General features: G+C 42.8%; 1 protein-coding gene across 8 annotated transcripts in view; it reads right to left on the bottom strand.

Moving 5' to 3' along the window:
* The window catches only part of LOC101470434 (glutamate receptor 1), a 114,187-nt gene that overhangs the window by 52,617 nt on the left and 46,762 nt on the right, over positions 1 to 14,808 (bottom strand). For 7 of the 8 annotated variants that reach the window (XR_013100650.1, XM_076889455.1, XM_076889456.1 and 4 more), the window contains exon 3: positions 11,056 to 11,295. Coding sequence is in view for 7 of the 8 variants with exons in the window: in XM_076889455.1 (XP_076745570.1) it covers positions 11,056 to 11,295 (240 nt within the window). In the remaining variant the exon portion in view is untranslated. Of the gene's footprint in view, positions 1 to 11,055; positions 11,296 to 12,393; positions 12,413 to 14,808 lie in introns of those variants that run through there. The other variant, XM_076889458.1, reaches the window with a different exon arrangement.

Genomic DNA, 14,808 nt, shown 5'->3' with positions numbered 1-14,808 from the left:
TAACTAAAAATAAAGACAAGATGATAGTTTATTAAATGTTAATGAAATCTGCAGATTGTTTCGGTGAAGTTTAATAAACTCCTTGCTATCTAAAATATAACAGGACACCGGAGTAAATTCTGGAGCATCTCACACTTCTGATAATCAGCTGTCTGCTTGATGTTTATTCAGCTGTGTAAAAACTATAACTTTAATCTCAGCCAAACCGATTTACTCAGGAACAAATAAAATACTAAAAAAAGCCAAACAATAACATTTTAAGTTATCTAAGTGACTCATATATGTTTAACCTGAGTAGCGAAAGACGGCGGTGGGTTTGAAAAAGATTTGCGGGGAGTCCGGTGTTCTCACGGCTCTAGTTAGCCTAGCCCCCGCCTAGCTAACGAGCTAGTGGGTAACAGACATCTCCGAAAACGTCGGAGCGCTTTTGAAAATATGCGGTGTCTTGATAAACTGAGCAGACATTTGAGGTTTGCACAGCTACATTCTCGCCTGAAAATATGTTAAATGTTTATTTTGTGACCCAGAAAGAATAATAAGAGTAATATTAAAACTAACTAGCTGCCGCCATTGTTGGAAACTGAGCTGGGCTGCGCTATGAATTCTGGGACACAGCTTCTTCTTCTTCTTCTTCTTCTTCGGGGTTTAACGGCAGCTGACATCCTTGTACATGCAGTGCTGCCATATTCTGTTTCAGTCCGTTATTACACTCTTAAATCCTGCTACTTATTCCTGCGGCTTTTGGGATCTTACAAAGCTTCAAACGACGCGTCGACTATTAAATCAGTCGTCGACGATTTTGATAGTCGACGTAATCGTGACTAGTCGACTAATCGTGGCAGCCCTAATCTGCTGTCTGCCTCAGGCTGGACTTGACCCGTGTGCCACTTCAAAAAGCTGCTTCACATGGAGATGCCACAGATGCGAATTTATTTTTGTTTAAGAGATCGCATTTGACTGAGAAAATAAATCAATGTCTGTGATGGTGTTGAAGTATCCAGGATAATACCTGAGAAGCTTATTCAGAGCAGCACAGACTCTCTTATCTCTCACACTGCTTCATCTTCTGTGCTGTGATATATTATTTAAGCAGAGAAGCCTGACCTTAAACAGTCAATGGTCAAAGAAACATGATACACCAGCTGGCCTCGGGATCAAACCTGGAAGATACATACTGGATGTGATTTTCAATTCAATGACATTTTAGAAATATAGTGGTAAATCACAAAAGCAGTCGCCTCAGTGCATGTAGTAAAGACTACAATGATACAGAGAAAGCTCCAACAATCAGACAACTTTCCCCCTTAAATCCAGGCTCAGGGACAGGTGGGTTGATGGGAGAGAGGCAGGACAAACACTTGCTAGTACTCATTCTATTGTAATTCAACTAAGTGCTGGAAATATTCCTTCTAGATTTTGCTCCATATTGATATAAAAACCTCATATATTTGCTACAGATCTGATCTTCATAACACTGAAGATCAACCACAGAAGGTTGGTCCACTGTGGTCACAAAGGGCTGGACAGAAACGGTACTCAGGCTGTGGTTTTTAATGATGCTCAGTTGCTACTATTGATCCCAGAGTGTGCAAATAAATTATCCCATAATTACAATTGCTTAGCTGACAGGAATGGCACCCAGTGTGGTCTTTTGCTGCTGCCCACCAGCTTCAAGGTTTGATGTGTTGTGCTCTCAGAGATGCTCTTCTGCATACTTTGGCTATATTTAGTTATTTGAGTCTCCATTGGCCTGTTCTCTAACACCATTATGGCATTTTGTCACAGACAACTGCAGCTCACTGCATAGTTTCTTATTTCTGACATTCTCTGTAAACCGTAGAAATGGTCATGATATCCAGACCAGTCCACTGGGTGCTGCAATCCACCAGGGCTGCCCTTTGTAAATAGTTTTGGTCATACATTTACACAGGAACTGAAGACTTGGACATCATTTGTGAGCGTAGCAAAGCTATCCCATGATTCTGTTTTTAATCCCAGACTCAGGAATATCTGAATCCCAGTGTTTTCTCATATTTGCTGCACAGTTTTACAAAGTCTCTGAGAAACTGCTTTATAACACCGTTATTAAAGATGATGGTTTGGAAGAAAGTCTTGAAGCTAATGCTAAGCTGTTTGGACTTTATAATCACATCAGACTCAGTTCGATATTGATTGATTTCTTCTTTCTCGTCTGTGCTTCATCAGTGTCTGCTGGGAATCAGCTGGTCAAATCAACTGATGTGAAAACAGGAATGTGTGAAAATGTCCTGGGCGTGGAGCGACCGGGGCGAGAGAATCGATGAGTAAAATAGGTTTTCTGCAGTCGCTTAGATTCTTGTATATATATATGAACGTATTGTGTACATTTGTAATATTTACACATCACCACATTTAAACTGTATGTTAACAGGAAACAGGATCACCTTCAGCTTTGTTACCTGTTTGTATTCTGGTTCTTTGCGTCCCTTTCTTACCTGTGTGAGCGTCAGCGTCCATGCAGGTGATGCTCACAGCCATAAGTATAGTGGATTGAATGCTTGCCACAGCTTGCTACTAAATGTTTTTGCACCTATTTCTGCCCCGTGACCTACTTTTTCAACATCTCCTTTAAACCTTTCAGGGTCTTGAAAGGATAGAACAATTTCAGGAGAACAAGCCTGTGATTTTGCCCACAGCACAAAGCAGAAAATGATCCAGTTCTATTCAACTGTGGTTAAGGTGAGGGAGCTGCCTGGATGGCGAGTGCAGGAGGCAGCGCTCAGGACTACTGCAGTAGCAGGCTGGCAGCTGAAAAAGCAGCTACTGTACAGTCTCACAGTAGCAGTAAACCCAGCACAGGGCTGCAGTCCATGTGTGAAGAATGCTCTGGGGTGTATTCGATGTGAAGCTAGCATCCCCTTTTCAAATGGAGGGAAAGGTATTAGATCACTGTGCTGGTTTTCCTGCTCAAAAGAATCAAAACCTTTTTTATATCACTGCACTTTTCCTACCAGTGACCCTGTTACTGCTTACTCACCCCCCGCTCCTCTGCCTCTCAGCCGGCAAAAATAAAATCATTCAAATTCTCAATTAGTGCATCTTCACATGTCTTGTAGTGTGTTTCTACAACCTAACAGGGAGTTTTCTGCTCTGTGTTTAAAAACGCAATGAGTCAACACGCAGAGTAATCACATCAGCATTTTACAGTACACACACACACACACACACACACACACACACACACACACACACTGTTCAAAAGACAAGTCAGCAGAATTCAGATAGACTTCAAAGAGCAGAGAGAGACACACTGAAAAAGAGACTTCAAAGATACTGTGACACGTGCGCAGCAACACCTCCTCCAGCGTTATTACCTCAGTGTCTCACACTCAGAGCAGAAGATTAGACGTCGTTACAATCAGCAGACTCGCTCCGTGTGTGTGTGTGTGTGTGTGTGTGTGTGTGTGTGTGTGTGTGTGTGTGTGTGTGTGTGTGTGTGTGTGTGTGTGTGTGTGTGTGTGTGTGTGTGATACATGGGAACATTAGTTTCAACAGGGGGACAAAAAGCAATTCAGTGCTAACATCTGATGGATGAAGATCAAGTGCTGAGCTCCAAAACTTCTCTAGTCCTCTTTGACTCAGCAGGTTAGATAATGTCAGTTTTAATTGCTTTCTTTTTTTTTTTTTTTTTCTAAATGACATCAGAAACAGCAGTATGCGACATTACGTGATGGCAGAGCTTCAGTTCATCCTTTGTCATTTTTTATTTTTTATTTTTTTTTAATAAATAGGACAGGGGGAATGAATGAGAGAGAGAGGGGGAGAGAAAGAAAGAAAACCAAAGGGGAGAAGAGACGGTGAGAAGGGGGGGGAAGAGAGAGAAAAAAAAAAAAACAAAAAACTCCTGGGTCACCTGTATGGAGAAAAAAAAACAAACAAACAAACAAACAAAAACAAACAGAGGAGACAGCAAACAACAAAGAGCAACATAATAATAGAAAAACAAAGCACCATCACAATAAACTAGCTAGTCATAGATATCAATATTTACTAAATAATAAACGATATTGTGCAGCACGCAAGATAGACAGCGCACAGTGTGCTTTGAGGCAGCAGCCAAGAAAGCTTTAGTCCGCGTCTGTGAATACCCATGTGTGCATACCTGTGTGGATCAGCATGCTTGCATTCCAAAGGTTTCTCCATGTAATGATCTGCTAGGGAGTGTGGGGGGGCCACAGCCCCGTCCTCCAGGGTGTGAAGTTTTAATTGCTTTCAAACTGGGTTCTGCAAAGTAAACACCAACACTTTCCCAAGAATATTTTTACACACCTACATACTTTAAGAATAAAACTCTTATAAATCAAATAACTGATTTAAACTGGCTCAAACTGCAAGACACCTAAAGTTTCAGGCATGGGGGAAAAAAAAGGAAAGAGAAATACAAAATATCTTCCAGAGGAAGATTATTGATCTGACACATGTCATGACAAACATGAATAAATCCATCCATCAATCCCACTTAATGCTTGGTTTGCATGGGACTAAATCCCTGCTGTTGGAGCAGCACTTCCATGCCTCTTGATCCCAGAAATGATTTCATCATAGCTTCAGCTACACCATTAGATAATCATCCATGATGGAATCACTGGACCAGTGGAATAACACCAGGGTAACCGGTAACCTAAGATACCAATAAACAATACCAGGCCAACTGAGGAATACAAAGGCACCACCAAGGGAAAATATTAGGCAAACCAAGGCCGAACAATAATATATATATTTATATACAGTGTGTGTGTATGTATATATATATATATATATATATATATATATATATTTAAACTAACATGAGTTAATATAGGGCCAACAAATGAATAACAAGCAAGGGGTGAGTACCGGCTGAACAGAGGGCCAAAACCAGGCTATGAAATCAACACAAGGCCAACCAGGGGCTGGAGTCAGGCTTACTACTGATAGCCAACAACATACCAACAACTGGAGACATCCAAGAGTCACAAACAAGGCTAAAAGAATCAATACCAGCCTGTTCTACTTCAGGAAACAGTAAATTCCTGCCAACACATCCATGTATCAGTATTAATACTGAAATAATTCATAGCTTCCTGCAGAATAACTACTGTCAGAGAGCCTTCCTATTGTGTTCTTGCCTGTTTTACTTAAATAAAGGATCCAAATGTTTCTTTCACTTCACCTCTTCCTCATAGGGATGTGTTAAAAATGGACATCAGCAGATATGTTGGCCATAATTGCTACTATCTGAAAGAAATTATGCATCTCCTCTGAAAGGTAGCTGTTCATTAAAGCCCATACGCTGTCAGTGTTTACAGCTGCTGCACAGGCTCAGCTCCGCAAGTCAAGTGTGTTAATGATAATGCACAACCTTCAATTAGACATACAGCAAGACACCCACGCTGACAGGCCAAGTGTCAGTCACTGCTGAGGACGGAGAGAGAACAATAGTGAGAGACAGAAGACTCAAATAAAAGAGCGAACAAAAGCAGGGATAAAAACAGGTGTAATGATTTTTAAAATCATAGACTCTAATCTGCCCTTTTATAATATGATGCCTGCATATCATTTACCTCTAAACAAGTGATAAACAGGAAGTAAAGATGAGGACAGAAAGAATAAAACCAGGTGATGGAGAAAGATGAGGTGAGAAAATATGAGGAAAGCAAAACCAGATATTTCAGAAGAAAAACTCAGGAATAGAAAAAAACAAAGAAGAGAGAGGGGAGGAGCAAAAACGGAACCAATCCAGGGATAAAACACCCGCCCTACCATCATCACACAGCCCCTAACCCAAAATTAAGGTGCAGTATTCTCCTGAACTATAGCTGGCGCCACTCAGACAATCCTGGCAGATAATAAGAGCTGATACAGCAAGAGAAGAACTCAAAATGTTTCCTGTTTTTTCCACAAAGTCTTTAGTTTTCAAACGACTGCAACATCTGTTTGTCATTGTAAACCAACACGATTGTACGCTCCTGTCTCCGACCCAGGTCCGGTGGCTGCGGTGGAAAATCGAGCCGACGAAAGAGCCACAAATACTGGCTGTGCTCTGGAGCACAAATACACAGTCACATGAATGATGAAGTTCTGCAGTCTGGTTATGTCAAACAAGTCTTAGCTAACACTAACCAACAAAACTGGAAGGCTAGCTTGAGGTCAACACTGTGCTAACAGCTGCTCCACTCTGAGGAAACAACAGGAAGTAAGACAGAAATATTTTAGTTTAAGAATAAATGCGACTGCATGACTCAGCATTACTGTCTGCGTGGTGCTCACTACCAAGTGTTAACATTTGTTGGCTGTCACAGTCTGAACTCTGCGCTTGTCTCTCCCTCAGTTTGCAAAAGTAGATGAAAAAAAAAAAGCTGTCATAAAAACATTTCTTTTTACTCCAGCAGAGAAGAAGAAGCAGCGCTCTCTTTCTCTGCTGCCTCAGCCTGTAATGTGTGTGCTGGTGCATGAACGTGCACATATTTGTGTGTGTGTTGGATATTAAACTGGCGATGCGGCAACAGTTATGTCAACGACACACAGACACACACAGTTTCATGTTCAATTACACAGAGACTGCTCATTTCTTCTCCGTGGTTTATTTCCTTTACAGCTGCTGCCCGTCCATATGTCCAGCTTTTTTTCTCTTTTAATAAGTGGACGGAGCTCCCCGCCGTCCGCTTTAACCACGTCGTTGGTGAGCAAAAAGATGAGAAAATAGAAAAAAATAAAGAAGCAGCACAAGATGAAAGGAACATGTAAAAGCTTTCTTGATCCTCTGGACAGTTCAGAGAACACAGGAGAGGAAGCGTTTATTGTCTCAGGTCAAGGATTTTTACCTTGAATGAGCCCACAGGAAAAAAATGGTCTCAGTGAGAGGACCCGAATATTAACCGACCATCTCCACCGGAGTGCAACAATCACATCCATCCACTTTCTGCTCCTCGCCAAGGAGATGTTCGGTTCCGTGCCCGAAACATGTCGACTGACTCCTTTCAATGTGGAGGAGCAGCCGCTCTACTGCGAGTCCCTCAAATGGCCGAGGTCCTCACCCTATCTCTGAGGGAGAGCCCAGCCCTCCTTCAAAAGAAACCCGTTTCTACTGTCAGTATCTGCGACTTCATTCCTCAAGTTTTTATATCTGACACATCAACTTCTTCCAGTTTAGCTGGCGCTGTTTTTGACTTATCAGAAAAAGTACTTATCATCTGTATAATCTAACAGTGAAACAATATTTAACAGAACTAAGTATGTGTGTTTAGAAACTATCAACAGGGATCAAATGAAAAGAAAATTGAATCAAATGTTCTGCTGGAGGAGAAATGAAGGAACAAAGAAGGACGGACAGCTGTGCAGTCGTAGCTCTTTCTTCTCCACAGTCTCAGCAGCGTTTTCCACATGGAAAAGATTTATATAAATCCTATAAAGTTTGTTTCTGTCTTGTGTGAAACTTGCATGAAAAGCATACAAGAGTGAAAACAGATATAAGATCCCTTGAAAAATTATATAAATGAAACTTATATGTTTTTGGCTACTTGGGGCGACCGTGGCGCTGGGGGTTGGGAAGCGCATCTGTAACCGGAAGGTTGCCGGTTCGATCCCCGGGCTCTCTGTCCTGGTCGTTGTGTCCTTGGGCAAGACACTTTACCCCTGTCATATCACGCCATCGGGCCGATGGCATATGGCAGCCTCGCTTCTGTCAGTCTGCCCCAGGGCAGCTGTGGCTACAACTGTAGCTGCCTCCACCAGTGTGTGAATGAATAGTGACATTGTAAAGCGCTTTGGGTGCCTTGAAAAGCGCTATATAAATCCAATCCATTATTATTACTTACTAAAACAATATATGAAAGTAATGAGAAAGTGGCCACTTTCATGAGTAAATCATATAAGCCTTCTATGATTCACTATATGAAGTAGGCCACATCTGATGCAAGTCTTTTATAAGTTTTTTCTATTTCTTTTCCATGTGGGTTACTCTGATCAGCTTATTGAAGTTCTCTCAGACATTTAGAACATGTTCACTCATGCTGTATCAAACTGAGTAAATAACATTCTGCTGTGTATGGTTACATGTGGCCATCAAATCAAATCAGCCCTGTATGAGATCAGCGGCTGTGATTGGCCCTTCGCCAGCGAGGGCGGGTGGAAATCTGTCTAAATGGAAGGAGTGCAGGTCGGACTCTGCAGAGCTACAGCTCATAGATCTTTGTGGTTTTCCTCACTAGAAAAAAGTGAAAACATCTTCAGATCCTGGACAGAGACAAAGAGAACATTCCTAAAAATCCTTCAAATGAGAGTGAAAAAAACCCTTTACAACATGGAAGGACAGGACATGTCAGACTGAAGGAGGAAAAGGTGAAAGGAGACGAGGAGGGCAGGGCTCAGAGGAGGATGAAATGATGGAGGGCTGAAAACACTTCACTGTAACTACTCTGCTTTCAGCAGGCTCTCACATCTGTAAGTCTGTATCCATGGCAACAACACAGAGAGACAATTATGGGATGAGTCAGATTTGATAACTTTTTATCTGTCCATGTGTTGAATAAGGTTCGAACACGCCGGCAAGTTCATTTATGTAATAAATGGCGAGGTTAGTGAAGTCGTACACATGTGTTTGTGGTGTACACACACACACACACACACACACACACACACACACACACACACACACACACACACACACACACACACACACACACACACTAAATAGGCAGAGCTGAGCCTGTGGCTGTGAGTCGTCCACCAGCAGCCAAGCAGAAAATAGGCTCTCAACACTGCGTTTACTGAGAGGTACAAGCTGAGAGTACAGAGAGCAGGAACAGAAGAAGAGACGGAGTAATGAGAAGTAACCCGACGACGAAGAGGGGAAAGGAAGAGGAAAGAACGAGGCAGGAAAAATAGGGAGAAGGAGAGCACGCTTGCACAGAAGCTTTTTCTCTCATGTGAAAGGTCATTCCAGTTTCCTCACATAACTTTACTCCAGGCCAACTTTTTAAATTCAGTCTTTACCTTAGTCCAGATTTCTTATAACATAAAATCCAACTTTTCCTCTCTAACCTTTCTTTTCAGTTTTTCTGTCACATGAATTTGAATTAGTCAGAACCATTTCAGTCCACTGCTGCTTAGCCATCCATTTTCTTCTGCTTTTTCAATTCAGGGTTGTCATGGTTGGGGAGGGGTGGAGCTTATCCCAGCTGGCATGGAGTGAGAGGTGGGGTAGACCCTGGACAGGCCCCGGCCTGTCGCAGGGCTTTGTAGTATTTAAATCTGTATTTTATGGAAAAGGCTGGTTAAGTCATTCGTTTCAGACACTTTGAGAATTCTTCCAGTTGCAGTATCCAGTCCTTCAGTCTGATTCTCCTCTTTTTCACACATTTCTAAAGAGTAAATAATTGAGCCTGAAGTCAAAAAGAAACGGAGTGAATTCGGATTTCTGAAAACCATTTTTCTTTCTAACTACTTAAACTATTACTGCAGTCTGACTGAAGCCTGACTGTTGATTGACTGTTCCATTTCATCCCCAGCAGGGACCCTCCTGTTTGTGCAGACGCTGAGAGTGGACGTAAATCAGAGCTGAGCTGGAGGCGCTCGGCCTCAGGAAATCCCCTCTGCCTCCAACAGACAGCCAGTGTCCTCAGCAGATGTCGAGGAGCAATAACATCAGACAGACTGCACTGCCGAGGCAGACAGCCATGCACTATTACACCACATAGACTTCCAATAACACTTCCCGGGTAGATGTAAAAGAGGCAATAAGATTAGACAGTCTGCTGCCGATTGCCAAATGGACTATAACAGATCACGGGCTGCGGGGGGACACTCGGCCTGGCGCAGGAGGGAGGGAGGCCGACCAAGCTAACAGACCTTTTTTGGTCAATTCTCCAAAGGTTGTTGTTTGCTTGAACCAAAGAGCTGGAGGTGAAGTTTTCAGGACACAATCCAAAGTTTGTGTCTGCACAAGTGAATCTTTCAGTAGTCAGACAAACACTGAGTTCATGTTCAGCAGCCTTAAGTCAACCACAGAGACGACTCCTTTTTTTGCAGCTCGTTATGATCAGCTGAAATTGCACACGTGGCAGATGTTGTTCACTATTGTCACGTCTACAGTTTCAGATGGTCTAAAGTCTTTGTCTGTATGAATGCAGAGCCTGAGGACGAGGCTGCAAGCATCTGCAGTGATCTTCTCCTAAAAGCGCAGGCAGCTGCAGCTAGAAGGCGGAGTGTGAAACTGTGTCACACATCAGAAGAAGCCATCGGAGCGACACGCTGATTTACTGGAATACACATCTGTAATTACAGCCATGGCGCCGCGTGCCTGGATGATAGCGCCGTGAAAGCGATTAGCCTATTAGCTTTCATTGAGCACACTGAGCTCTTTCCTTCCTGACTGTTAAAAATAAAACGCCGTACAACACTTCCCTCGTCACGCACACTCACACACTGCTGCTTTGACTGTTGATTGATGTCTCACATATTTTGCTAATATCACAGATTGATCTCCTTTTATGAAATCTGCTGCCAGTGGACCCGTCCGTGTTTGCGTTTGGTCAGAACGATAAGGTCTGCGTTAATTCATCGAGTTGACAACCAGCTTCTTCTTGTTTCTCTATCCTGGATATGCTGACCCTGAATGCTTCAGTGTCAGACCAACCAGACATATTTTCCCCTTTTTCTGTTTGCTGACATGAGAAAACTTCAGACTTACCGCAATGTTACCGTAACTCATTGTTTGTCATTTCTAAAGCTTTGGTTTTATAATGAAATAAAATAATCTTCCAGGTATCTATTTTTGTTTTTATACCCACCGAGAGCATCACGTTAACATTAGAACAAATTGATTTCTAAATCCAGGTTTCTCTTACTTTCAGTTCTCCACTCAGACTAAAGAGTCTGAGAACATCGAGAACGAACAAACACGTGCTCTTTAACCCCGCCCCCTCCTCAGACCCGCACACTTTGCTCAGGAGTAATGTTGCACTGCTTGCTGAACAGGCACTCCAACACGAAGCTTGATACAGAGAAACCATTTGTGCTGCATGCTGGCGTCCTCACCTGATTCAGAGCTGTACATGTAGACGAACCTGGTCCAGTAGAAGTGCTCGAGCAGGGCCATGAGGGGCTCCTGCAGCTGGGGCCGCAGCTGCAGGACGAACTGGTTGTTGGTCTGCACGGGGAAGGACGGCGTGACGAAGCAGACGTGCAGAGACCCGCAGAAGGACATCAGCATGTTGACCGTCCGCCGGTCGTACAGACCCATGATGGCGTACACTCCCTTAGAGAACTGTGAGCAGACTGGTACAGAAACACAGAACAAGAGGGTTTCATTAATGTTTATTTAGATCATTTTTGAATGCTTTAGTCCGTCTGCCATTTGGAGCCAAACTAACAAATCCCAACATCTACTGGAACAAAGTTTCCACAAGTGTGTTTATTACATGTCTGACAAAAACAATCTTTACAGTTCATATAACTGAAGTAACATTAAACACATAGACGTGGTTAGATATGACTCCAACATACTGACGATGTTTAATATACCAAGATCTGAAAAGGGGAACAAATTTGACTCAGACCATGGGCCTTGAAAGGATGGGGGGGCAGTGGGTTATTGCCCCAACACCCCACTCCCACATCTTTTCTTTTCTTTTGTTTAATGAAACTAAACGTTGCTCAAAACATGTGACCTGATTTAGACTTCTGTGGGAAATCTACCCTTAACCTTCCACAGAACCTGACGTGCACCTCCTGAGAAATATGACCACACATCAGGTCGACGTGGTCGCCATGGAAGGTAACGGCGTATGCGGTAAAGGGGTTACATGTAGTTACATGATAACTAAGAATGTAGAGTTTCTGCAGAATAATCAGTCACAAGTGATCATGTCACTGTCGTTAGCATTTCTCTTCCTTTTTGTTGCTGAATATTAATCAGTGGACTCTTATTGTTATCCTCAGTGCCCCAGCATTTGTGTCTTTTCTGACACATTTACTCAAAAATAAAACAGGCCATTATTCCATTATTTACATCACCAACTACAACAAAAAAACTGTGTTGCTAGCTAACATCAGAGGAAAGTAATGTTTACATCCTGTCACATGGTCACAGCCACGAGTCTTTCGTTAGACGTAGTAACAGAAACGTTTCTCAGCAGAAGGAAAAGCCTTCTAACACGACGCTGCTCCTGGAGGTTTATGGAGTTTGTTTTTTTTACTTACTGGGTCACGATTTCTGGAAAGAGACAGCAACGCTGCCATTTTTAATTTTCGTCCCACAAGGCAATACCATTTAGTTCAATTACATTCAAGAGAAGACAGACATCTCTGACAAACTGGGCATCTCACATCAAAACAATCCAGAATAAACAGAAGTGAATGAAAAACACTACAGACCAGAGTGTTTGGGGAGAACTGTCCCTTTAAAGGCCAGCTGTCTCTCTCGTCCCACATCTGCTTCATTTTGCTTCTGTGCCTTCGGCCGGAGGTTACAGAGTGCCGGTGCTCATAGTAATGCCTACCTTCCTGTGACCTGTGAGTTCACTGGCTGTTTGCAAACCAGCGTGACATCAACAGTAAAAACCTCGTCATCTGCCTCCATCCTCTGTCACTAGGAGTCCCTCCATCCTCTGGCCTCTCGCTCACCTCCCGTTCTCTTCCCTCGCACTTACTCTCTCTCTCTCTAATAATGCCATTTGTCTCATTGTCTGTCTTGTTTTTAAGCTCCAGTTGTCCATAAATCCAGGTCAGCAAACAATCCACGAGTAAAATCTAGCTCGTACACTTTATTATGACTCCTCAGTCACACTGTGCTTCATTTTGACTTAATGGTGCAAAACCGTGACAGCTTTTTTCCTTCTTCTTAGCGTTATCTTGTCACATTCGGGTCGCCTTTCTTTGGCATTTTTAACAGTCTTCTTCAAACAAACATGAACACTTCTGAATATGCTGAACTCTGCCATTTTTCATGCATGTTTATTGTTTTATCAGCGCTTCCAGTGGGTTTTCTTCCTCCCATCAACACAGAACAGCCCAATCTCCATGTGGTAATAAGCTAACAGATGATAAAGTGTCCTTATCTTCATGGTAAACAGACATCATCTCTGCAGCTGACTTATCTGCCGCTGTGTAGCTGATGAAGAGCAGCTTCCTGTTTCACACAAAGCGCTCCCACATGCTAAATCCCCGTACACACAATAGCTCTAATCAAATTACTCTGAGATCCTTCACAGTCAGGGATTAAGTCTTAAGACAAAATAATACTCACTGCTGAGGCTCCAAAAGTCATTCTGTAAATCACTGGCTCATTTTATGGTCCTCCCGGATTTAGACTGAATCAAAACATGTCCATATTTGTGTGTCATCACCCAGAAAAATCCCCATTTAGGCTAAAACAAGTGAAACCTGAGAGGAAAGAAGGAAAGAAGGAGGCATCTACACCAGTGAGCAGCAATATTAAAACCACCTGTGCCAATGTTTTGTTACACCCCCTCTCTATGCTGCCAGATCAGTCCTGATCTGCAAAGGTACAGACTGCACAAAACTGTGACTGCATCATGACCTCTTTTGTACCAGCTTGGTGGTGGACCTTTGGTTGCCTCCATAGTTCAGGCTTGTTCATATACATCCCTTTGAGGCCTGATTTGATTGGAATCTGGGGAGTTGGAAGGCTTTTGACACTAATCGGGAGAGAGACGACTGCCATCGGGGAGTGCTGCTGCTAACAGGGCATGTAACTCAGCAGATTTACAATCTAAGTTAGGTCTGCAAGAAGCTCAGTGCTATGCACTTCTCACTTCTTTTAATGTTTTGGCTCATTCACAAAGCATAACTGCCAGTACACTCAACTTCAAGCTAAGCACTTGGACCCAGTACTTGGTCTTCCTACATTGGTAGCTATAGAGGTGCTTTAGGTGTGATGGTTATTAACTTCAAGCTTTCTTCCTGACATAATGATAATGATAATAATAATGGATTGGATTTATATAGTGCTTTTCAAGGCACCCAAAGCGCTTTACAATGCCACTATTCATTCACTCTCACATTCACACACTGGCGGAGGCAGCTACAGTTGTAGCCACAGCTGCCCTGGGGCAGACTGACAGAAGCGAGGCTGCCATATCGCGCCATCGGCCCCTCTGGCCAACACCAGTAGGCGGTAGGGTAAAGTGTCTTGCCCAAGGACACAACGACCAGGACATGACTGTTTGTCAGAGCTGGAGAGTATTTAATCATTACAGGCTTTTGTCTATGGCGCTGACACTGATCAAGTGAAAACCTGAGACCCAAATGCATAAATATTGAACCCTGTATGACATTCAGCTTCTCCAAGTGTAAAAGGAAACTATCTGACCTATCAGTTGATTGGGGCTACAGCATTTGGCCAATCTACTGTTTGAGTTTGAGCTGAACTTTGTTGCCATGCTGGTTCCTCTGGTAGTGGTTCATTGATGTTATGTGTCAAAGTTAAAAACAGTGAGAGTTCAAAAGTTCATACACGGCAACAGACATCTGTTTGTAATTCAGTAACCTATTTTTTAGTGTTGGCCTTTTTCTAAACAGTTTACGATGATGACCTTCCAGATGGTTCTGCATAACAAACATCTGGTGCGTCAGGTTAGTGAAACATCAACCCCTCTTTTGGCAGTAATTGACCTATAAGCTTGTGTAATCGCTATACATTTACAGATATAAAGCAAATATGGTTAAATCTCCAGGTTGTCTCACCCACCCACACTGGAAGTAAAGCTATTCGGATGCATTCAAATTCAGAGAACAACTGTTAATTAATAGGTTCTTCAGTCTTTCTTC

This window comes from Maylandia zebra, linkage group LG10 (genome assembly GCF_041146795.1).
Source record: "Maylandia zebra isolate NMK-2024a linkage group LG10, Mzebra_GT3a, whole genome shotgun sequence".
In the NCBI taxonomy this organism is placed as follows: Eukaryota; Metazoa; Chordata; class Actinopteri; order Cichliformes; family Cichlidae; genus Maylandia; species Maylandia zebra.
The sequence above is the reverse complement of the archived record's forward strand: the minus strand, read 5'-3'. Positions and strand labels throughout refer to the sequence as shown.